General features: G+C 29.9%; 3 protein-coding genes and 1 non-coding gene across 4 annotated transcripts in view; 2 read left to right on the plus strand and 2 right to left on the minus strand.

Annotated features, from left to right (window-relative positions):
• Positions 1 to 108: 108 nt before the first annotated feature.
• LOC108550032 (leucine-rich repeat-containing protein C10orf11-like) lies at positions 109 to 6028 on the minus strand. Its single transcript, XM_017903626.1, has 4 exons — positions 5895 to 6028; positions 5567 to 5794; positions 1486 to 1864; positions 109 to 450 (listed from the first exon to the last, which is right to left on the minus strand). The coding sequence occupies exons 1-4, from the start codon at positions 5970 to 5972 to the stop codon at positions 371 to 373; spliced, it is 765 nt and encodes a 254-aa protein (XP_017759115.1). The 5' UTR covers positions 5973 to 6028; the 3' UTR covers positions 109 to 370.
• Positions 6029 to 6077: 49 nt separating this feature from the next.
• On the plus strand, positions 6078 to 6149 carry TRNAP-AGG (transfer RNA proline (anticodon AGG)). The gene has a single exon. It is a non-coding gene; the product is annotated as a tRNA-Pro (tRNA).
• An 852-nt stretch (positions 6150 to 7001) lies between these two features.
• LOC108550027 (non-homologous end-joining factor 1) lies at positions 7002 to 9049 on the minus strand. Its single transcript, XM_017903619.1, is given in 6 exon segments — positions 7002 to 7093; positions 7096 to 7158; positions 7799 to 8031; positions 8177 to 8333; positions 8408 to 8723; positions 8858 to 9049. Coding segments are annotated over 6 exon segments (1035 nt in total). The 5' UTR covers positions 9032 to 9049.
• Positions 9050 to 13698: 4649 nt separating this feature from the next.
• The window catches only part of Cad96Ca (tyrosine kinase receptor Cad96Ca), a 49510-nt gene continuing 37986 nt past the window's right edge, over positions 13699 to 25222 (plus strand). The window contains 2 exon segments of the mRNA XM_017903625.1: positions 13699 to 14129; positions 14131 to 14209. Of these exon segments, the coding sequence (XP_017759114.1) occupies positions 13971 to 14129; positions 14131 to 14209 (238 nt within the window). The 5' untranslated portion in view covers positions 13699 to 13970.

Here is a 25222-nt window from a genome sequence, read left to right on the forward strand (position 1 = left end):
TCTCAAAGTTTCTGTATTTTTTCGTGTTTTGATTATGATTCCTTTTAGGAATTTGTTTCGCAATAGAGTGATAAAGCATTAAAAATTAAATGTTTTTCGCGTAAAAAATTTTGTTGTATCTTGTATTGTTATAAAGTTATATTTAAAGAAAGATGAAAGGAGCGTTGAAAATTCGATTGCTGATTTCATCTGCTCAGAATGATGTTACGTGAACAAGAAAATTGTAGCGCGTATAATCTGTTATGATATACATACTTATAGAGTTTCATCGAAATTGAGAAGTTCGTATTAGGTGAATTTCCTTGTAACATTGCGTGCCAATACTCTTTTTACCTACTATACACTTGGAGGTGCTTCGATATGCTTACGTTCAAAGATCGTTATTCGAAATAAACCGATTCCCTTCCGAGTTCTTCCCTGAATATCGGTACTTGCACTTCCCGAACGCTCCTGTGTCAGAAAAATATTTTCATTGAGAAATCGTTTGAGTTCTAACTCGATTTGTAATTAAACGTAAATTTGGGTAAAAATTTGGAAATATTTAATCTTCTGATAATGAGATATACGGTATAAAATAGGGTATAAAAATAGTGAACTGGAATTGAACAATGATATTGTACTCGATAAATTGAAAACGATCATTCTGACCAGTTTAGATCAATTTAGTGCTGATATAACTTACATGTATTTTGAAGTTGATTTTGTAACGTTATTTTGACAAAATATTGATATTAATAGTGATTCTAACACAAGTATGTTCAAACATGTAATCGACTGATTTAACAAGATAAGCACTTATCTCTTGTCTGGATGAAAGATTAAATCATAATACAGTACGCGACAAAATAATAGTTGTCAGTGTTTCTTCAACCTAATGCAATATAGACATATGTTGCATATGTACTCGTGTGATGTGCCCAGTCTTTAATAATACAGAAAAATATTAATCATAGTTTACATTTCTCTCCATAAATTTTACTTATTTACTTGCATATCATCATAGGCTTATAAAATAAACGAATAAAAATATATCGATTTTTGCTATTTTTACGAAACTTTTCTAAAGATAATAATTTTTTTCCAATATCTTTATCATCCTGTTTGAATAATGCTAACTTTCCCTTGTAAAATCAAATTTGATTTATAATCAAACAATTTGTTTTTTACTCCAGGAACACTGAAAATCATAGATTTTGCTATCATTTGCTATCATTTTATCGTGTACTGTAGATATTCCTCCTTTACACAAACTCATTCCAATTAAACATTATTATACGATATCATTGTTTAATATCCCCTTTAAAATAATTCTCCTGGAAAGAAAGAAATATTAATAAAATATGATAGAATATAGCAACTTCTGATAAAAGTGTCAAAGCCAAATTCTTTTAGACAGAATAATAACAATAATAATTACATGTGATAGAATATAGAAAATTTTGATGTTATGTAGCATAGATGAAATGTACAATACCAAAACCATACCTTTGTGATCAAGAGGATCGCGAATCGACCTTGGCAAGGGTGTGTAATGAACGTTGAAGAATATATCATCGTAGTCATCCATCGGGTCGGAAACGAATTTGGGCGAGAAATCCGGCATCGGTTTCACGGTCCTCGAGTACTTTCCTCGTCTCTCAGCGTCCTTTCGCTCTTGTCTCGTTACAGGACGCGAATCGAGGAACCGTAGGGTCGAAGGTAACATGTATATCGCGTACAGTCTGAAACGATTGTAATCCTCGTCATCGGTTAACGTCGGATTGGTCAGCTGATCCGGACATCCTGGGTTGCCGAGCAGGCTCACGTACACGATGTTCGGACAACACTCCTGTATCCTTTTCAACGCGTTGTCTATGTCTGTTATCTAAACAGGTTTTCGTTAAAATGAAATATGTGATGGAAGAAATGAAAGGTTTCGTTAATAAAATACAGCGAATGTTCTAACAGTGAGCGAGTATACAGGGACCTTACAAAAGTCTTGGTTGGAATATGCGAGTATGTATTAGAATAGCCTAATGCATAAATGTAGATAGCGAAATGTCTGAGGTCGCAAAGAGGTTAACACTAGAGCTAACAAAATTGACTAATTTTAGAATTTTTGTATCTTCAATTGGACATACTGAAAATGGACAACTGCTTTTTACCGAATTTATTAATTTTTATTGAGATAGGAATTATTATAATTTTACTATAATTTTATGCGTACTTTTGTTATATTTATTTCCCTGTTTATTTTCAACGCTATATTTGTGTTTAAATAGACACACATTGCAAGTTGGAATTAAAAAGATTTAATGTAGGATAAATTTGGAAATGTTTCGGGATCTTAAAATTAATTTACAATGGCAATGAAAATGAGGTATACAGTTTGTTTAATGAAGGTTAGTATTGCAAAAGCTTCAGAAAATCGAAGTTTTGGCAGTTTATGTAGAATTACATGAATAGTATTAAATAGCATGCCTTATAATGTACAAGTCATGTGGATAAATATAATTCTTGGAAATTTAGAAGAGCTGAAGTAAACTTCCAAATGCATACAATTATTTAATCAACGAATATTTGAAATAATACTTATTAATTCGTATTTAAATCCATTGAATTAATTCGACAGATTAAAATTCATCGAATTGCATTTTAAAACGCATTGAAATTATTATAATATTTTACAAATTTCAAATTTCAAAATTGAACATTTTAAATCAGAATATTTAAAATTAAAAGTAAGACATTTCAATATTAAAAATATAGATATTAAAAATCTTAATTTATATCGATTGCACGGTATAATGTATTGCAGTCTGTATGTCTTAAAAAGTATGTCTTACAAAATCTTCTTTGGTAAGATTACAAGAACAATTTGCAAGTGTAAAATACTATGATACGAGCAGACAACTTGCAGCCATTTGATAACAGACTCTTTATTTACACAGTCGTAAAGTTACTCTAAATATTATACCCAGTAAGAGTACATTTACATCCAATTATCACGAACCATTGCTTACGATACACCTATATTAAATAATAGTACAGTGGCAAGGTACGTAACAGTACCATTAAATAACAGTGAAATTAATATCTTAATATCTACAAAAAATATTATTTAATATCTTGTAGATATTCTTTAATATCCACGGAAGGTCGGTAATAATTACATTAATTTATCATCATTCTTTAATTATTTCTATTTATTAATTATTTGCTTCTGATCACTTAAAATAATACAATCAAGGCTCACAAGTTCAAAATATAAATAAACCTATTTCCAATTTTATTGTTCTAAATATAACTTCAATTCCATTTCCAATCCTATGATAAAACTATAACTCCAATTTCTATTCCGTATAGTGTAAATTTCCATCACAATTCTGTAGTCCTAAATATAATATAAATTTCCATCACAATTTTGCAGTCCTAAATATAATGTAAATTTCTATCACAATTCTGTAGTTTTAAATAAATTCCAAGTTTCAATTCTATAGTTCCAAATACAATTTCAATTTCATATATATATTTATTTCATAATTTGATATATTTCTAAACATAATTCCAACATAATCCCAATTCTATTCCAATTCTAAACATAATTCCAATTCCAATTCTGTGATTCGAACACGATTCCAAATCAAGTTGCAGTTCTAATAACAAAATTCTTAAATACCAACAGCTTCAAAACATTCAATTGCCAATTACACCGACCAAACGAATCGCTCGGTGGATCAAAAGCAGCATTAGCATAAAAATATGACTCGCACGGATCTTTCCCATAGTTCCTTGTTATGGCGGAGCACTGTTGCTGATGGAAAAATGCAAATGCCCGACCCGGTTACATCATCGCGACTTATTCGCAACAAAAGACACGAGGTGAACGGCATAACGATCGTCGTCGAACCGATTCACATCCTCGATGATATAAGATACCAAACGTGGTATCATCGATGCACGTCCGGAATTTCAATCAGGATGAATAACTCACGAACTATTCCTTCAAGAGTTTCTTGATCCAGACGTGTACAGTTAACCCAACGACGATGGCAAACGTTTCTCCTATTCCGATTTATCAGCTTGGCAATGGTTAAAGAATCACTATTGTCGGTCCATATTATAAACATGATAACTTTTGTCGTTCTCTTATTTTCTTCCAATAAACGATTATGACGTAGATGTTATTACATTGTTCTGATGTGGTGGCAACATGTTACGTGATCAGAAATAAAAAAAGAGGTAAAAGAATTAGATAAGTTGTTAATAAATTACAAATCTTTTCGATACGACACAAGGACAGATGCACCATGTGTTTTTGTTTGTTTGCTTTTGCTTGATCCGAGTCTGTTATTTTAAATGATTTATACCTTATGCGATAGCACGCACGACGAAGGGGTCACAGAAGATTAATACTGAATTAAAAAGTAATTTTTTACTAGTGATTAAATAATATTTTATTGCGTGACTATCTCTTAATTTTTTAGATTTGTTAATTTTCATAGCGGAAATTTATTAGATTGAAATTATTGAATTTTTTAAAATTAATTTTTGTTTTTCTCAAAAATAGACAGCGCAGAAATAATTATTGAGCGATTATACAGTAATGCTATGCTATTTGGATATGTAATTAGGAAAACTTGTATTGTGTCACGTAAAATGTATAGTTATAATCTATTTGAATAATAGCACACGTTTCGTGTCATTAATTTGTTGAAATAAATCATTTTTTGAATGGGTCCAGAAATATGTATTTTATTTAATTGTGTATATCTTCCTGTGTCCTCCGTTTCAAATTATTCCACAAATTTTATTAAAACGTTAAATAATGTTTAGGAGATAATTATAAGTTCTCTTTTTTATATTTAGTTGGAATTTAATTGAAATCAACGGAAAAATAAAATCAGGCGGAAGTTCATCCACTAATTCAGGATAAAACCAACAATGATGGTACTAAAAATAGATATTTTATAATGTCTGCATACAGTTTACGATAAATCTGTTTCAAATTTCTCTTATCTTTCCTTGAGTAAATGCTGTTTTAATTTCGTAAGCTGAAATCCTCCGGAAATGAATCACATTTTTATTTATATAATTAAGTATAACACAATAATCTAAAATCTAAAAGAAAAATATTTTTTCATAACACCTTTAACACTTTTCTAGGTTTCATTCTTCAAGTTCTAATAATATTAATCATTTCTCCCTTTGTAAACTAATAATTTGTGTTTCTTTTTTATTTTTATAATATTTAAATAAAACTAATTAATATTAATATTGATATAATGTGATATCGTAGTTAAATTATTGCATCAATAAACGCATTTATTATAACCACATTGCGTGGATACTTTTGATAACACCTGTATCGTATTCTACAGAAACCTGATATAATATGAGAAGTTGCATATGTAAATAAGAAGGAATGTGTAATATCGTAATTAAAAAATCACTGAAAAAATATTTAATCTAAAATTTTCTTATTATATATACGACAAATAATTCGTTTCTGTCTCATCTGTAACAACTTTGCTTCATCAAAACATATTCTTCGATACAAAAAAATAGCAAAACAAACAGAACAAACCTTGTTATTATTCAAACTGAGAGTAGTCAAACTCGGTACACGAGGTAACGTCTTTAGATCCCGAAGTTTATTATTATCGAGTATCAGCTCCTGTAGGTTCTGGAAGTGTTTGACGCCGGTGATAGAGGTTAGTTCATTGTAAGATAGATCTAAACTCGTGCAATCACCACCAACAACACCCACTAATCCTCCAGGAATCTTTTCTGCTCGTTGTCCCGTATACCATGCCTAAGTTGTTGAAAACACTTGTAACAGTCTGTATATAGACATATTTAGACACCGCTAACAGAACACTTTAAGTGTATATTAATGAAAATATGTTTATTACCCGTCCACATCGCACTGTCAATGCACTTCTGTTAAAGTCTTGTTTGCTCCGTTCCGCCATCTTGCACGTACGGTACATACGATGAAAAATTATCGTTAAACAAGAAGAGTGATAATACTTTGAAATGACGACGGAGCCGCCATTACGCAAGATATTTCTACTAATAGAATTATTTCATACAGCGGCTCGTTGGTCTAGGGGTATGATTCTCGCTTAGGGTGCGAGAGGTCCCGGGTTCAAATCCCGGACGAGCCCTACAGGGTTTTTTTTGTAATATTTTTTTATTTTATTTAATTCCTCATTATCAATGTAGTATAGCTATTATTCGTAATGAACTATTACGTTTGATATCATAAGCAAGTAGAATTCAATAAACACGACAACATAGAGAATGCAGGTAGGAATGAATAAATAATATATACATATCTTTGTATACATATATTTTTGTTTGTATAAATATTACAAAAATAAAATAATTATTTTTGTGAATTATAGATACATTTCATGCTTTATATTGCAAATTTGCAATTTTATTACATAAATAATAAAAATTTCATTAAATTTCATAAAATTTCATTGCATTAGAATAGCAAATTTATGAATATATTGGAACTGGAATAATATACAGAGGAAAGATTTAAAGTTATATACACAATAATCAAGTCTTATTTAATAAGATTTTAAATATATCATTATATTATATATATAAAAATTGATTTAATTATTACCACCTCACCTCATATCAGAGCAAATTCTTGTAGAGATCGTTTTATAATACAAATTCCATAAGTTAAAACTTTTATAATAAAATATGAGAAGTAACAAAGTTTAAATGTAAGAATTATTTGACTGCTTTAAACAACTTTACTGCTTTGTTGAAACCAGATGATCATATAACATATGCAACACTTGCTATTCAACATACTATTGATACTCGATAAATACTTTTTAAAAAATAGGTAACATTAAAATAGAAAATAATATGTATTTAAAAGATATGAAAAGTTATAAAACAATGTGTCAAATAAGAAAATTATTCTCACTATTTTGTGCAACTATGAGTAAAAATAATAAATAAAATCGATATGAACACATCAGCATTAAATATCATATAATAATATGATACTTCCTAAAACATTGCCGTAAAAACAAACCAGGGTTATCGTTACAGTCAGAACAGAAGTAATTACTTTCTTTCGACACCTTTCCCTTTTTATTTTACTGTTTTTCCATCTAAGTAACATTTTAGATAGATGTACAGGCTCTAGTCAAATAAGAGCTATAATTTTTTAATGATTTTCAAATAGAAAATGATCAATAATACTCAGACGAAAGTCTTTCATCACTTTCATTATTTACATTTTCTATTGTTTTGCTACTTTCGTTTTTAATTTTGTCATAATTTATATTGTTATATTCCATACCATTATTATTATTATCTTCTATAAATATGTCTTCTTTTTTACATTTATTTTTTAATATAAAATTATTTTCATCGTGTCAATATGAACATATATGTTTTAAATTTGTGACAATCCTGGATATTTTAGAAATCATTGTTATTTTTCATTTCTGCGCATTCTTTTTCCATTAGTTCAATTTTGCATAATTTTATCTCTCTAACAGCATTTTAAAACTAAATAATAATATTATTTTCATAAGATGCATATGATGCATAGAATGTATACAGTATATTGTTACATTCAAATAAATAAATTTTCTATGAATATTTCATTTTTTCTAATTTTATATTTGAACTAGAAATATAAATTAATAAATATAGAATTAAAAACAAATTTTAAATAATTATAATTTGTATCAATTCCTCTTTCCTCTGAATATTATGTTAAAATTATTTTCTTATATTTTGAATACTATATTTTACAATATAGAATTATTCAAACCTTTTTTTAACTTTTTAATAGGCCTATATACCATATTTGCAGTTCCTTTCTTATTACTAGTTACTTTCTTGTTAATTGTATCTTTACTTTGTTTTTTATCTTCTGAATGTGTAGTTTCTATATTTCTTGGTATAGAAACATTTTCCATTTCATGTGCACAATTATTATCACCTTGAACAGGACTAGTTATATTTTGCTCTATTTTTTCTATTTCATCATTCCTATTATTACTGCTGTAATATATTACAAGTTTTATAAATTTTATCATAATTTTTTAATTCTGATAACAAATTTTAGCATAGTGATACCAATAATATTTTAATTGTAAATAAATAAATAAAAGAAAAATATATTTTAATATTTTCTATTCAGTAATACCTTGTAGGTTCTCTAGAAGTTGTAGTACATTTATATAAATTAAGTTCATTATAAAAATCCACCATTCTTTGGAATGCATTTGTACAATCAACAATATTTGGAGTAGGAATTGCTATTTTTAATTGGTCTTCTTTAAAAGGTTTTGTTTCTATATTCTCTATATTAATTAATAAAGCATAAAATTATTTTTAAATAAAATAATATATCACTATTAACATAAAGGAAGCATACTTCTTATTAACTCAGCACCCTCTGCTTTATATTCACCAATTTCTTCATCCTTCTTTTTCATTAAATCTAAAAGAAATTTGTGCTGACGAATAATTTCCATTGATGATATACATAATGGTTTAGTTATAATTTCCCAGAAGTCTTGAGAGGTGCCTTTTATAAAATTTATGGCAAATTTCATTGAACCACCTTCTATTTCAATACGTAATTTAATTTGTTCTATAGATGCTTCAACAATACATTTTGACATATTATCAAAAATTTTAAATATATCATTATAATCAAGAGCTTCAACACATAAAAGTGGATTTAATTTCTAAAACATTCAAATTAAACTTAATTAAATAAAACTGAATCTTAACACATACTTTTTCGCTTATATCTTAAAAAATATTAAATTAAAATTACTTAGATCTACATAATATTGTAAAATATATTGTAGTTCATTACCTTGCATCTATCTAAAATAAGTTCTTTTGTTAATGTTTCTTTCCATATTTCAATAAGATTAGTTAAAAGGATTTTAGTTGTATCATCTTTTTGTATAACAGAAATCATATAAATATCATTATTTATTTTTATGCTGTTCCACATGATGCGTTGTTTACACTAATTACATATCATGTTCGTTGTTTTTATCCATATGGTGACTGAAAAATTTTAAGTAATTATTCCATATAGTATGTTTTAAATTTATAAACATAAAACATAACCTACACTGCTTTATCAAATGTTTCGTTTATTAAATACACCTGCACTTATACTTGGACTTTTTAAATCTTATTGTACATTTCTATACATTATATGCATACAACATATCCTTTTGGTAAAAATAAATATCTTTTTTATTAAAACATTAATATTGACATATGTATATGTAAAAATGACACAGAGTATGTGCATACAAATGTGTATGCGTACTGCGTAATAAAGTTTTTACAGAGTAAGTACTAGTATAAGCAATATTATTTAAAAATGACAAATATTTACTGAAAACTCATAAAAAAGTTTTATAAATTCGAAATAGTATGAAAATATTTATTACATAGGAATATATCGAAATATAGAAAATACAAAAGTTATACATTTCTTTTACTTTGTTTTATAATTCGAATATTAACTGTATGAAATTTTGTATTAGATATATTGTTAATTGTACTATAATTTATAAATTCTTCTTGTATATTTTTATTTTTGATATTTGCCTGTAATTAAAAAGTAGCAGTAGAAGTACCACAATTGCAATGACATTGTAAATTTTTCTGTCAGAATGCAACATTAAACAAACCGTTTGTTGTGATTCATTAGAAAAGATGGATAATGTTTTATTTTCAGATTGTTTCGATTTTGAAATTTCTTTCCAGTTAGTAAATATTATTGGATTACGTTTTTTTAATTGATCTTTGCAACTTTTATTATCACTGAATCTCTTAGAATGTCCATGTTTATGCATGTCGCTAAATTTTTTAATTTTAGGATTTAATGATCCACTTGATGTTTTTTTCTTCTTCATCATTAAATGATTGTAAATTGAAGAGGTTCTAGGTGAAATTGAATTTGAAGTATTTGTTTCCGCGTTTTTTTGATGAATTGCTGTTTGGACGTCTTTCTCATATTTTAATTTTATGTTATCATAAATTACAGGATTATCTTCCTCCAAAAATGGGTCTTTTGCTAGATATGTATATATGTATACATAAAGGAAGCTAATAATAAACTTTATAAGTAGATTAAAAGAATTATACAGAAATAAAGAAAATAAATTTTTATTTTTGTATAAATTTGTTGTAAAATAATTATAATAATTACAATGTTTACTGTGCTGTTGTTTTGAAACATATTTATCTGTACATAATATATTGTTAAAATTATTAGTGCTTTCCTGAGCATCACATTGGGTTTCAGCATTACTAAAAAGCCTCAGTTTTAAGCAGAGATTACCTTTACTATCAATATATTGAGATGATATTGCATGTTTTGAAGCTACCTACAATATGTAAGAAAATATTTTAGTTATTAAATATTTTCTTTTACTAAATGAAACATATGTAAAAGGAATGCTTGTATGTGGGTTTTATATTTTAAATTCATTTCTATAATTATAAATTATAAAAATTATTTACAAATTAAATACCAAATTTTTAAAAAGCTGATGTTTCCTTTGATTTTTCTTTGATAAATGATTTAATATATCTTTTGTATATGCAGTTATTTTATTTGTAATATTAGATAAATCATAATATTCCTTTTTAAGATGTTTAACAAGAGTTCTTGTTTCAGGAATAGGTATTTCAGGAATATCTTGATTTAAGAGCATACATGATATACCTACATCCTTTACTAAAACTGCATCTGGACTACTATAAACATTTTTATTAATAAATTAATTTTATATTGAAATATAACTAAAAGATACTACATAAAAATGAAGAAGGTAAGTTTATACTTTCTTTTTCTTTAATTTTAAGCATTTAACCCACAGATTTTTTAACTAAAATGGCATCTCATGTATAGCACATTTACAAATTTCGTTTAAAATAAGAAATGTAAAACATTAAAAGATAATAATAATAATAGTAACCTATAATAAGGAAACTGGCAGCTATCATGAACTCTAGAACTGCTCATTTTATCAAAAGTACTATTTTCCATTAAAACTGTATGTTTGCATGCATCTTTATCCATATTATTAATAGAATTATAATTCGATGTAATCATCAAAGCACTTTGATTATTGTTATATCTTTCTGATATTGCGGGAATAAAATTCTTAGAAGATTCAGCAGATATGGCAGAATGTTTCTTCATTTCTGATATGATGCTAACTGATGCATCTCCTGCTTCCGGAGAAGCAATAAGGACACCCATCTCAAAGAGGTGATTGTTAAAATATCCAATAATTGTTAAATTATTTAGAAATCAGTAAATTTTTTGTTATACAGTTTATATTGATATTTATATTGTTTGCATATATTTATAATGTTTGTACACATGTTATAAAGAAATAAAAGATTAATAAAACAATTTGTACTAAAATATTATACATGGAACATAATCAACTGATGATAATTTCATCACAAAGTATAATAAAATTAGCCTTATGAATTACCGAAACTCTAAATCTTCTTTGCCCCATTACTGAAAAACACAGGCATGTATAGTGTTTATATTTCTGTCGATTTTTAGAAACTTCCATTACATTACAAAATCTCAAAGTTACCAATTAATTTTGAGACTTTAACGCCTAGAAAAGGTTACGTTTATATCTCTCAAAAAATAAAACAAAATAGATCTACATGTTTTGATAGTAGTAAAAATTTAATTGCTATATTCACATAAAAGTGAATAGGAAAATGTAAAGAGGTGTAAAAAATATAAAACTTTGAATTATTTTCCTTCATTCGAAAATGCATGTAATTGTTATTGAATATCAATTTCAAAATTACGTAGTTATAAGATTATAAATAAAATTAGAAAAGCTTTGAATTTTTTAAAATTTCAAAAAATATGCAAATATTCAATAAATAACATTAACATATATTCTAGAAAATAATTTCCTATAAGTAATATTATTAGCATATTAGTATAACAAATAAACTTTTATTAATCTTTAAAATATATATATACATATATTTATACATCATGCGACGTGAGGTGCAGGATTGTATTGTAAGTAATAGTATCTTCATCTACATGCTTGTAACAGAAAATATAGCATGTATTAACTTGTGTACTGTTTTAAACATTAACATCATATAAAACAATATTTAATATATAAATTCCACTCATCTTTTTGATTAATGAACATATTACTTAGAAAAATTAAATTATATGATATTAAAAAAAAAATTGTATAACTTTTAAGATGTATTGTAGAAGGTTAAGGAAGAATTAAGTGAAAGTACTTTGAAATAGAATTAAGTAATTTACATTTTTAACTATTTGCACTTATTCATAAATAATAATACAAATAAAATAAATAAAGTGACTAAGAACAGATTTTCTAAATATTCGTTATTTTTTTATGGAACAAAAATTATTGTAGATTTAGTAATTATTAAATACAACTATTACGATTATTTAATAAATAAACGCTTTATAATTAATATAGTTATTAAATAATTAAATTTTGTGTTATCGATCTTTTATTTATGTACAATAAATTTCGTTATTAAATTTAATGGTAATCCTAAATATATATTTTTTATGTAACAAGTAAAAAACATCGTTTTTTTTCTTTTGAGGCAATGAATATAATAAATCAATCACTGAATTAAATTATTTGCTTTAAATCGATTATGACTTTTTAAATTTAAATAGTTATTACATACATATAGCGTATACGTTTGTTAGAATCTAAAGGCAAGTTAACCAATGAGGTTTTCTCACATTCTGTAGAACTGACAGTAAGTCAAAAGCGTAGCCTCACATAAAGAAATGTCAGAAGAACCCATGTTGCGTCAAATAACTCATTTCATTTCCCACGGAGTCTATCAATTATTAACGTTTCGATTATTTCACAGTTATTCGATTTAATTTCATAAAATCTCATAAAATGTTCTCAAGCGACTAATGTCTTAATTGAAAATTCTTGTAACGTAAAAGTAACAAGGAAACTGCAAAATAAATGAAATGAGTAACAAATTTAAACGAACTTTCGCCAAGCTGCTCGACAAAGTCGATCGAATTGAACGAGCGCTGCTCGATTTTACAGTGACTACGCCAATGGTAGAAGTTCTTTCAGTTTGATCGGCATGGCTGCCGCGGCACTCGCGAACAGATCGCGTCGCGACGCACGTAGAGTCAGTGCTTCGTCCGCGATCGTCGTTGCGGAGGCTACGGGCTCTAAATGAGATGAATTTTAATTTAACAATGTGCGAAATCGGTGCACGTTCCCACAGTTTGGTTCAGTGATCATTCCCAGTAACGAACTGTCAATTTCTTAAATCCATAGTTGGTGAAAAGTGATCGAAAAATCGTTTAACAGGAGCGTAATGTTGTCTACGCTAAAGTGAACGAGGATCGTGATGAGCTTGAAGTTGACGTTGATACCTAACACGGCGTCGATCGAGGCCGAGAGATTCCAACCGTTTTTCGAAATTAACGTCAGTGACGGTTTACCAGCCGCGTTCAATGCATTCGTAATTGGTGTTTCGCCGCGATTCGTGGTCGCTCTAAAAACCTGTGCCGGTTAATTATCCGACTCGAGAGAAAGTCGACGGCTGCTTTGCGTGTTCCGACCGGTCAACAGATACGTCGCGTCGATTCTAAATTGAACGGGCTTTCGAGACTTTCGAGTCGATGTTTTCGACTAGTGGAAGACTACGCTGATAAATTGGTTGATTTATTGTATCAACGTGCCCGTTGACTACAGGTGGAAAGAGTTCATCGAAAATCTATGTGAAAATTGATTGGAAGATTTTTGAAAAAGAAGACGTTCGTCGGTATTCGAGGAATGTGTACCATCTGCGACTGCCTGCACCGTTTTATCTACTGAGTAATCGACACCTGGTATGAAGAACGCGACAGAACGCCACGAAAAGAATAACATACATTTGTACGAATGACAGATGCGTGTTTGCATAGACACGACCGACCGAGTAATCGTTCGATAGATGACATCGACGGGACCAACTATCGAAGTGTTTCGGTTTACCGTGGCTCGATTCGAGCATATCGAACCACGTATCGGCGAGTCGAATGCGGTTCCGTTGACATTTCATAGAATCATAGACCAATGTAGCGCAATGTTTGTCAGATTGGCCATCGTTACTGCGGCGCTGTGCCTGTGGAATGGAGTCGGTAAGACCTTTTTCTTTTCGTTCCGCTTGTGCTATTATTATGATCGTACTGAAGAACGATCGGTATTTATATAAATGAATACAAATGATACAAATTATTATTATACAGTCAATAATTTTTTACTCCAATTAATTGAAATTTTATTTGTATTTTGAAATTTTTTTAACGAAGACGCGACGATACCTTACTAAAAACATTCGTTTAGAGATTGGTAGGTTTTAGCAGCGTCTTGCGATCTAATAATCTGTATAATATTCATGGTTGTAATTGTACAGATAAAACTGATTTATTGCATTTCAATTTGTTGTTAAATGTATGAAGTTCCATATATTTGGATATTTTATTGACGTTGGCAGGGCATAATGTTCATCGTAAGTTTCGAAAACTATTTAAACAGCAGTTCATGGTATTTAATCGTATTTGTAGTTTTTCAGCTACGGTCTTGTAGCCTATACTTTCTAATATATCCCGGAGAAAGCGTCGGGAAGACTTCTTTCGATGCACGTTTCAAACAAGTGCGAAATCAGAATGTGGAAGAATAAATTCAGCGAATAAATAATTATTCGATGTCTGAAGGAAATAATTTAATATTATTTGATTTAGAGGAGAGTAAAAAGGATACTGAATCCAAGGTAGAATTATTCCAAATATTTGTAATGTTATTTGTATGTGTATATATACTGTCATATGTTATATTATATAGAATTATGTTTTAAATTGTTAAAAATATAAAAGAATTATTTACATAGAAATTATTTGGAAAACAGTGAGCATAAAATTAAATTCTTTTTCAAATAAGTAGTCATGAAAATTTCAATATCTTTGCTATGCGTTTTAGGACAAGTTTAATAAACGGGATAGTACATGCTTAAGTCATATTCTAGGAGATGGTGCCATATGCATTGACGATAAATTTGTTACAGCTTTCAACTTATAATGGAGATTCTCACCTGTTGTTCCGTGGAATATGGCGGCCTGAAACAGCATATTATAATGTGTGTCACAGAATATCGGCATATTGTGAAATGATAAATGTGAATTGTCATTCTATGTTGAAAGCTGTGACAAACTTATCGTTGATGATTATGATAATGTTTTGCGAAGAAATGTTTAGAAGTAATTATTGAACTCATTGAATTGAACAAAAATGGATGATTTTGTAATATTCAAAATACTTACTGCAGGTAATTTTAATCCTAAAAAGAAACTTAATTCTTTCTTATATTTTTACACAATCAATTAAACATAGTCGTTTTTAATAACTGGCAAATATTTTACACAAATTCAAATATCAAATATATTATTGATATATTGATATATTCAACTTTTTAATATTTTATTATCAGTATAATGTTTACTTATTTTAGCAGTGGTATATTGTATTAACACTATACAGCTAGGTATAATTAGATTAAAGTATATTTTAAAAAAGAATATACATGAATCATAATATTGATTATATTTGTTCATTATCTTATTTAATTTTTTATTATCGAGTTTAGCTTTGTAATTAATTCTAAGTACATATGTTTATAAGAAACTGGAAAACATGAATTAAAGTTTAAAATATACTGCCTTCAAGGAGCATTTAGGTTGTATGAAGTTAGTAATGTATCTGAAAAGGAGATTATTTCTTACCCAACAGTAAATGCAAGTTATGAAATAAAATTTTTGTCCTGTGGGCTTTGTTTTCTAAGACAATTGTCTTCGAAAGTCTGTAGGCGAAATTGCTCAGTGGTTCTTCATACCGACGACATATTTTCAATTTTATTTACTAAAAATTTCATTTTCAGTTATATTGACTCATAGGTACAGAACTAAATTAGGTATCATGATGTAATAACTATTTCCAAAAAAAGATGTACTCGGTTCTTTTCAGTCATCCAAATGTCAAAACAATCTTCATCTGTTTTCTTTATCAATTGTTTCAAGATAAAAGTTCTACGATTTAAATTTCATTTTATTTTTTCATTTAAACATTTAACTCTAAAAATTTAAGATTCAAATATTATAATAGCTATTTCCAAAAAGTTCGTCCAGTTTCTTTCAATTGTCCAAATATCATAAAGATCTTAAAACTTTCATTTGTTCCAAAATGTAAATTTCATGATTTGAAACTTCCCATTTAAATAATTAATTCTCGAATCTTTAAAATCTGTCTCATGATAATTATTTAAAAAAAAATTCACTCAATTTCTTTTAGTTACTCAAATATTACAAAGATCTTCAAACTTTCATCTGCAAAATAAAAATTCCATAATATGGTCTCCGCTTCACCTCCTCATCTGACCAACCAGTCCTACTTACAATTACACTTTAAACTCTAAACCTCGTTTCATTTCATCACCTCATTTAAACAACTAATTTCATAGATTTCAAGATCTAAACCTAGCTTCTTTTCAAAGAACTACCACACTACAAACCACACCCCGTAACGTAACATCCATGTGAGCAACCATCATTGCATCGGAAAAGAATCCAATTTCCCTAATCGACAGATTTCTCAATATTCCAATCACACTCGGCTTATTTAGCCTACGAGCTATTCATCTACAGATATGTACGCATATTGCACCTACGCGACATTCCTCGTTGCATTAAGTGGCCGCCTTCGATACAACAGATTCTGCCTGTTGCCAGCGATTCCTTTCTCTTTGACGTGGTTGCCACAAAAAAGAGAGACATGTCCGCAAAAATCGGCATCGAGCGTGTCGGTCGCGTTGCCGTACGGTGAAATAAGATAGAAAGGAGATCGGTAACGCGTGCTGCAAATTAATTTGAATGCTCGAGCCCGTGGTGGAATCCAAGTCTATGATTTACAGATTTAAATACGGATTTTCCAACCTCGACGACGAGTACCGGTTAGCAATGTTGGATTCGCCTGTAAACGAGTCTATGTGGTGATTTAGAGTGGTGAAGGGTACAGGTGAAAGTTGCTTAAATCATACAGCCGATTTACTTGACTCATTGTTTGTTTTATCGCTTTTTCTCCGCCTTCTCCTCTTTATGGCCATCCTTTTTCTTCGTTGATTTCCGATTCACCGTGGAAATTCGAGGATAATTTGTTGGCCAGGAGTATCAGGGACGTGGCATTCGCGAAGGGAATTTAAGCCGTGACTTAAATTTCGATTTGATGTACAGTTATCGACTTTGTGGCACTGCTGTACGTAATTTTGCTTCAGTTGGATGTTTGAAAGGCACTTAACGACATTGAACGTGTTTCAATTACGGTTTTGTTGCGTTATGGATTATTAGAAGCCATAGCTGTTTAATTGCTAGACTTTGGAATGGAAGAAGGAACAAATAATGGTAATTAGTACGGAGCTGGAACCGTTCATAAGTAATTACAGGTTAATGGCATGTAAAGTTGTACCTTGACTATCTATCGTCTCTTGAAGTAAGATGATAAAAGAAGATTTCATAAGTAATGGTTTGAGGAAGATAATGGAAGTTGTAATTATGGGAAATGAATATAAGGGAGGAGATGAATATTGTATGGAGGTAGGAAAGGAAGGTAGGTCAAAGGGAGAAAGGTTTATTTGCGAGATGGTATGGAGAAGCGTTAAAGGGATGTTTATAATAATATCGATTGCTGTAAAATGAAATGATTACTGTAAAAAGTAACGGTGATTACGTAGGCAACAATAGAGCAACGGCACTTGTACAATGGAAGAAGAAACGTGTCAAAGTTGTATAAATTAAGAATTTGTGCTCTGCCACGTAACTAGATAAAATAGAGTGCTACAGTTTATGGTAGAATTCTCATGAAATTAATTTTCCTGCATTATAGGAACTCTTATGGTTGTCTTGCTCTTATCTATTTTTACTCTTCAATAAGTATCTGATTAATTATTTTTCATTAATAATTTCTGATAGTTTAGTCCTTTTCTTTTAGATATCTTTGATTAGCATTAGCTAAATCACATTCTCTTTTATCAATCAAATTTTTGAGATATTTTGTTTGTACCATTATTTTTTATTCTAATCATCTTAAGAAAAATTTCTGGAGATAATACATAGAGACTTTCGTAAATCACAAGAAGTTCAGAGCATTGTAAAGTATTATTTTCTGCAAGAAAAATATTTCTTAACTAGTCAAAGTGTACACAAATTTAGAAAATAATGCAAATTTGTAAAAAATCGAGGCTCATTGGAGACTTATTAAACTAAATTTAATTTAATACCGTTAAATTAAAGGAATGTAATATATTTATATAATAAATTCAACTGTGTTTGTTTCAATAAATAAATTCCATTCAAATTTATTGTTTTTCTAGTTCATCAAACATAAAAGTCTTTACACAGTATTCTTTCATACATAGTATAATACGTTAAAATATTCTTATACGTGTATATACATATTCCATCTTTATTCATTCTCACATACAATTAGCCTCGTCTCTGCAGAAAATTCTTAAGAAACGCTGCCCTTCTCACCCACTAGTCGAAATTCAACCGTTAGCATTTGAATTGCTATAAAAAAAGTAAAGAAAAAAACAGACTTATTAACTAAAACGGAGGCCAGCACGTTTCCAAACGGAGTTAAATAGAAAGTCGTCGTGGTGACTTGTGAAAGACCTGCGCCTAGAATTCTTTTAACCCACTCTTTCGTGGGACCGAGTCCGAAGGTAACGCAGTACCTATGCCCACGAAAGAAGGAAGTCAGTTAGCCGATAACCGATAACAGTGGAGACACGATTGCATGAAGATGCACGACTCCCGGAGTGGCCGAAGAATGCATGGAGATCAACGGATAAACCGGCGGCAACCCAAAGAAATTTACACGTCCCGACTCGCGTTAATAGATAGGCCTATACGTGTGTATACATGCCTCCGTAGAATAGGTACTCTCGTCGTCGATTTTACGCCGTATCCGCGTTCGCAACGGTGCTTGTCGTCAAAAGAAAACACGCAGCACAGAGTCAAACGCATTAGGCAGTTCATTTCGCTTGCAATGCGCGCGCATGCGCGTTCCGTTCCGTCGTTCGTTTCGCACGCTTGCCTACCTTCTGGCATTGTTCCCTACCGGCTGCACGTGTTTCCTGTTTAGGCTCTTGGCTCCGGGCATTTTTCTCTTTCGTGGCTTCTTTGCCGTTTTCGTTTGCTCTGCTTGTTTTTCTTCTTCCCGTACGTGTTACTTGAACCCCTTTTTGTTCCACGGAGATAATTGGCGTTCGTTCTTTGTGTATTGTTCGCTGTAGTTCCGCGTTCGAGTTGAGGTTAGAAAGAGAAGCATCATAGTGTACATCCACGAGTCTCGATTAAATCTGAGCACACGTGACGTGGATAATCTTGTTTTATTTGAACGAAATATTATTTTATGGAGATCACTTTGTAGTCAAAGGTACTGGTTGTTTGGAATATTTTATTGGTTTGAATGATGCTTTTAGAACATTTAATTTCGTCATTCTAGTTGATGTCATTCTGGCTCAAGTGATTTTTATTTCGTCTCCAGTTTTATTTATCTATTCAGAATTTATAAGGAAACAATTATATATATATTTATTAATTTCAGCCTTTAGACCTAGAAATGGACTTGGTTGTGTACACAATTTCTACACATTCGCATCCTCTATACTTTAACTTATAAATTAGTTCTTTACATCTATCAGTCAGTATACTGTCATCCCTCTTTCTTTTCTCTGTATTCGCTTCTCTACTTCCCTTAACCATTTGACAACCCCTTCGCATAACCTCGCTTTTACTATCTGCTCTTCACTATGCACACACCCCTCTTACGCTCGCACTCTTCCAATAAATACTTTAACGTCCCGTATTTTCTCTCGCATAATCTATATTTCCTATCTCTCTTACTTAGCCAATATTTGTTATACTCTTCCGTGTTTCCGCATTTAACTCTAGCTATTAGTTTTTGGTTTCCTTTATAGCCCCTTTTCATTAAATATTCAGTTCAAGGAAACAATTATAATCGTGAGATATTTATTTCAAATTGTGAAACATTTCTGGAAATTTATGGTTGTTGAATTAAATGAATGAATAATAAGTTGTCAGCAATTAATTTAATGTTTAAGTTGTATTTTAATGATTATAACGTGTGTTGATAAGTGATATTGACATCATATTATAAATTGCTATAAAATGTTGAAACGTATACTTAGTTTCTCAGTTTCAAATATGATATTCTATTTATTTGGTAAATATTTGCTCTTTAACAATCAAATTCATGGATTTAAAGTTAATCCTTCTTATACCACTCCAATTTAGATCTGTGGCGATTACACGGGCAGTAGTTACGGGATAAAAAATCATACATGACACGAAACTCGGGACGTTACACGGGACAACATGAAAATTACGAGAAACAACAGGCTAAGAGAAGCGAACAGTAAAAAGAGCCGTAGTAAAATATATTGCTTGTAGAGTTGTTACGTAGTGAAATATTGCCACGTACTTTAACTTTACATCGCATGGCAAGAAAGCGAAAAACTTGCAAGAAAGAGGTTTTACTTTGTATCTTTCCTGTATTAACGTGAAAGCAGTATTTTGATTCGAATTACGGACATAGTTTCCGGGATTATATTTATTGTGTATAGTTCAAAGGTAATTAAAATTAATTATGCATCGTGTATTAATTAATTTAAGAATTTATTCTTCATTTTTTTATTATTTCAAATTAATCTTCCACTATTTACAGAAGGTGAAAATTGCTAGGAATTGCATTTGACAATAGGATTATAAAATGAGACAAAATTCAGACGTTTTATTTTTGGAATTATTGAAAACATGCAGCTACTTTTGATAAAATTAATATTAACTGAAAAACTAAATCAAATTTTATTCACATAGATATATGATTATACAGGGTTTACCATTAATGTAACCACTTCATATTTTTAATAAGTTAACTTTTTCTGTGATTAATAACTTAATTAATTTAAGCAAAAATAAGTATCCTTATCTTATCATTATTCTTTCGTGTTCTACTATTTACAACAAAATAATTTTTTATTATTTCTCCAATAAAAACTAAATTAAATAATTGAAGGCAATTGAGGTGGTTACGTTATTTGGTCCAGCCTGTATGCACCTACTTATTCTCGTTGTACCACGTCAATTATCATTTGTGTCTAGCATATCTACTTGCATATTACAATTCAGTGATTCTACTGTTAATACACATATCAATTAATTTCTCAAATTTCATTTTAAACAAATCTCCTCCCCAAATAAAAGAAAAAGTAGATACAAGTATAATCTTTACGTTTTAACCCTCAGCATCCAAAAGACGACACTTGGTCGCCATTTAACGAAATTACAAATATTAATATTCATTATTAAGATTGAAATATTCAGGTATTGGAATGAGATATCGTACCTTGAATTATACGTTAATTCGTACCCAGTTCTTTCTATGTCATTACAAAAAATAGCATAGACTTTATAACAAATGGACTTCAAAATGCCACTTTTTCCTGAAGCGAGAAAACCTTCAAGGGCAAAGTGTTAAAATCCAGAGATTCCTGTTTTTCTTCCCCGGAACAGAAAGGAAATCAAAGATAAATCTTTGCGCTTTGCAGCCTAGAGATTCCTTCTAATTCGATACACAACTCATCAAACTCTATCTCGGTAACCATCTGCCTCCATTGTCGAAAGAAAATCCCAAGTATTTGAGAAACTCCCTAGAAATCTGTACGGTGCAACAACGATCCATTGTGTGTCCTCAAGGAACGAGTGCTCGTTCGTTAGTGTGTAAGAATGCGTGGCTGGTACCCGATGAACGCGTATGTTCATCGATAATCGAGGAATGTGTTCCGGGAACGACTTTTCCAAGCTTTTTCTGCCACACGTTACAACGGTTTTCTTTCGCGGACGAAGACGGCCGCTTCTTCCAGCGCGAGGAATTCGAGCGGAAAAATGCTGAACGTGGCCGTGCGACAAAATAAAACGGCCAACAAGCAGGCTACTCGCCAGATGAATTAACGTTTAAAACAGCCGGCCACATAATCGGGTCGCCAGACACCAAACAAGAACTCGCATTCAACCTTCACCGATAATCGCTCCGCTGCATGAAGCTTGGTCGAAATACGAGTTATGTTGCCGATGTCCTCGTACGTTCTCGAGCAGATTTTTACGGCCATTCGGTGGAAATATCTTTGGGCTGCATAAGTGGTTTCGAGGACTTTTTGCTTCCCGTGGAACGTTGACTGTCCGAATTAATTGGGGGATAAATTCGATCGGATAATTGGCTGGAAGGAAGCAAATTTTGAATTATGTTATAAATTAAGTGGAGACTGAGAAGGTTTTAAATGCAGTATGCGATAAAATGATAGCATACACTGTGATTTTCTGAAGTAACTTCAAAGTGGTATATCTGAGATTGTATGGGGATAGGTTAGTATTATGCAAAGTAGTTGAAGATATTGGAAAAGAATGATCATTTGTAGAATATTTTTGTAAGAATAGCAAAAATTGATATTTTTTATTTATTTTATAAACTTGAGATGAGGAAGGAGATAAGGAAGTACTACAATTTATTGCAATTGACAAAGGCATATTATTTCTGTGTAGTATAAAGAGTATTAAGGACAGAAAAAAATTATGTTTCTTTGTATCAACAAAAGGTATATTGATTTATAGAAATATGAAATAATTTAAGTTCTTAAATAAAATAATTTCTGTTGATATCGATGATCTCTTCATCTCTCATGTTGGATTACCAATTCTTACTGTTCTTGGACTTCGAGCTCTCAGAGTCACTGGCACTAATTGGCATTGGTTTTTAAGGTAAAATCTCTCTTGTAGCATCTCTAGTATCACTATGTTATATACATAATACGCATAGTATACGTTATGACATTGGTACCAGTTGGTACCATGAATAAGAAAGTGATTTCAGCAAGTTCAGTGTAATTTTTCAATGTTAATAAAATACTCCAGAAGTAGAATTAATTATTCATATCAAAGAATATAAAATTTATACAGCGCGAATTTTTATTATAAATATAATATCGGGAATTCATTCAACCCAAAAATATTATTTACTTAACAAATAAAGGCAAAAAATATTAAATTATAATATAGGAAAAGTACAGCGTTGAAATATGCATATCATCGAATATCATTTTGCATATAGAATCGTCTTATGATTTATATCCTAAAGAAGATATTAAAATAATAATTGTCGACGTTGTAAACGATGTTAAAATACATCAAGATATCTGAGTCCGAAATAGTGCAATGGCTTATAAAACCATAAGAGCAGAATTTTTTCTGTACTTAATAGTTACCGTGTCTAAACATCAGCATAGTTAGTGCAAAAAAGAAACCGATGAAATATGGGAAACGAAGGAATTTAGCACGTTCATATTTTGATCGCTCGTATAATGGTGGAGAAGTGTAAGAATTTATTCTTCGCTTGAAAATTATGGTTTCAACAGTTTCTAGAAACTTTATGTAGCACTCTTCTTCTCGCGTTTTAGTAATTTACGGTATTATTAATTAGGCAGAAGACCAGCTTTTATATAATTTCTCTGAAATGATGATCCATGAAGAATAAAAGAACAGTTAACAGGACATATTGCATACCTTATATAAAAAGTAGCGGTATTTCTGCGATACTAATTGATGATTGAAAAGAAACTTAATGAACATTTATTTTACAAAATTTTTGGTTCTTTGTGGTATCACAAAAACAAGATTTCTTTTATACAAAGGGTCACGAATCTTTTTCCATTTTTAAAAATTTGAAAGTAGGAATAGGATTTTGCAACTTTTTAATCATTTTTTCCCATCTTTTTAATTAATTACTTTGCCAGCATTTATTAGGTAAAATTAAATAGTATATATTGCTTAAAATTAAAATTAAAATATTTGTTTTATCGAAATTTGTACATCAGTAGATTTATTATACAAAACTTTTTGTTTCACCGTATACGAAAAATTTTGCATTAATTAATGCAAGAAAAACTAGTTTAGACTCCTAGGTTTTTAATATTTTATTCTTTCCTTACCGTAAACCAATTATTGATTCTTTAATAATATGCAATTAGAAATAAATCCGCATCTCACAAAGAACAAAAGCCTCTTACTGTTAGTTTAAATTCTAATTCATTATTTTGCATAATTAGAAATTTGTATTATTCGTATAATCATTGGTAAAAGCCAGGAACGAGTTAAAAATATTAAAAATGAAATACTAGAAAATTTGCTATTTTATTCCTTAACACTAACAAGAAATATTTACAGCTACTGCAATGCGAATGTTACAAAATTATAATTTAACGAAGCTAACGGTGTTGCTTTTAAATATGATGGATAATGTCTCTTTTTAATTACATCAGTGGCATCATAGAAAAATATGAGTGGTGTCAGAGCAACATTAAAATAATATTAAAATCGAATTTGCTGTTGTATGTGGAAATTGTAACTAAGCAGTAATTATCCCTATATGGAATGGAAATGTGTTACGCGTATAGTCACTAGCAAACCACTAGGAAGGTTCGTTCTTGTATCGGCATTCATGTCTCTAAGATAGACGCGCGGCGTTATGCGGTAATTCAGGCGATACTTGTTTTACAGAGCTTCCATTAAGCTTCTTCTACCATTTAATTGACTTCTATGGCGTATAATAAATTTAACACATTTAACTCCGTATTAAATGTAAAACACCACTGATGCACGGTGCAACCTGAATAAATCACAAGTTAGATAATTAATTGTACAATTTGCAAATATGCTTCGAAGAAGAAGATATTACGATGTAGTAATTAAATCGTAAAATTAAATTAATTCATTGTTAAAGTCTTAATTAAACTAACACTTAGACTTACATCAACGTTGAATTGAATCTTAATAATTATAAATTTCATTACTTTATGACACGATTTCATTTAAATTTCATACTTAATTTAGACCAAGAGGACTTTTAATTTGTGAAATTAAATAAAGAAGGATAATTTTAGAAATATATAGGATTAATTATTGAAAATTTAAATTTAAATAATTAAAAAATTGTGGGAAGGAGAGAGATTTGGTTTCGTGGTAATGTTTCAA

Source organism: Eufriesea mexicana, unplaced genomic scaffold, assembly GCF_001483705.2.
Source record: "Eufriesea mexicana isolate 0111107269 unplaced genomic scaffold, ASM148370v2 scaffold2481, whole genome shotgun sequence".
Taxonomy (NCBI): domain Eukaryota; kingdom Metazoa; phylum Arthropoda; class Insecta; order Hymenoptera; family Apidae; genus Eufriesea; species Eufriesea mexicana.

Coding starts and splice junctions, on each gene's coding strand:
- LOC108550032 (XM_017903626.1), bottom strand. CDS start 5,972: ATGTACCGTACGTGCAAGATGGCGGAACGGAGCAAACAAGACTTTAAC. Junction 5,795..5,894: donor TGACAGTGCGATGTGGACGG/GTAATAAACATA, acceptor TCAACAACTTAG/GCATGGTATACGGGACAACG. Junction 1,865..5,566: donor TCAGTTTGAATAATAACAAG/GTTTGTTCTGTT, acceptor AAACCTGTTTAG/ATAACAGACATAGACAACGC.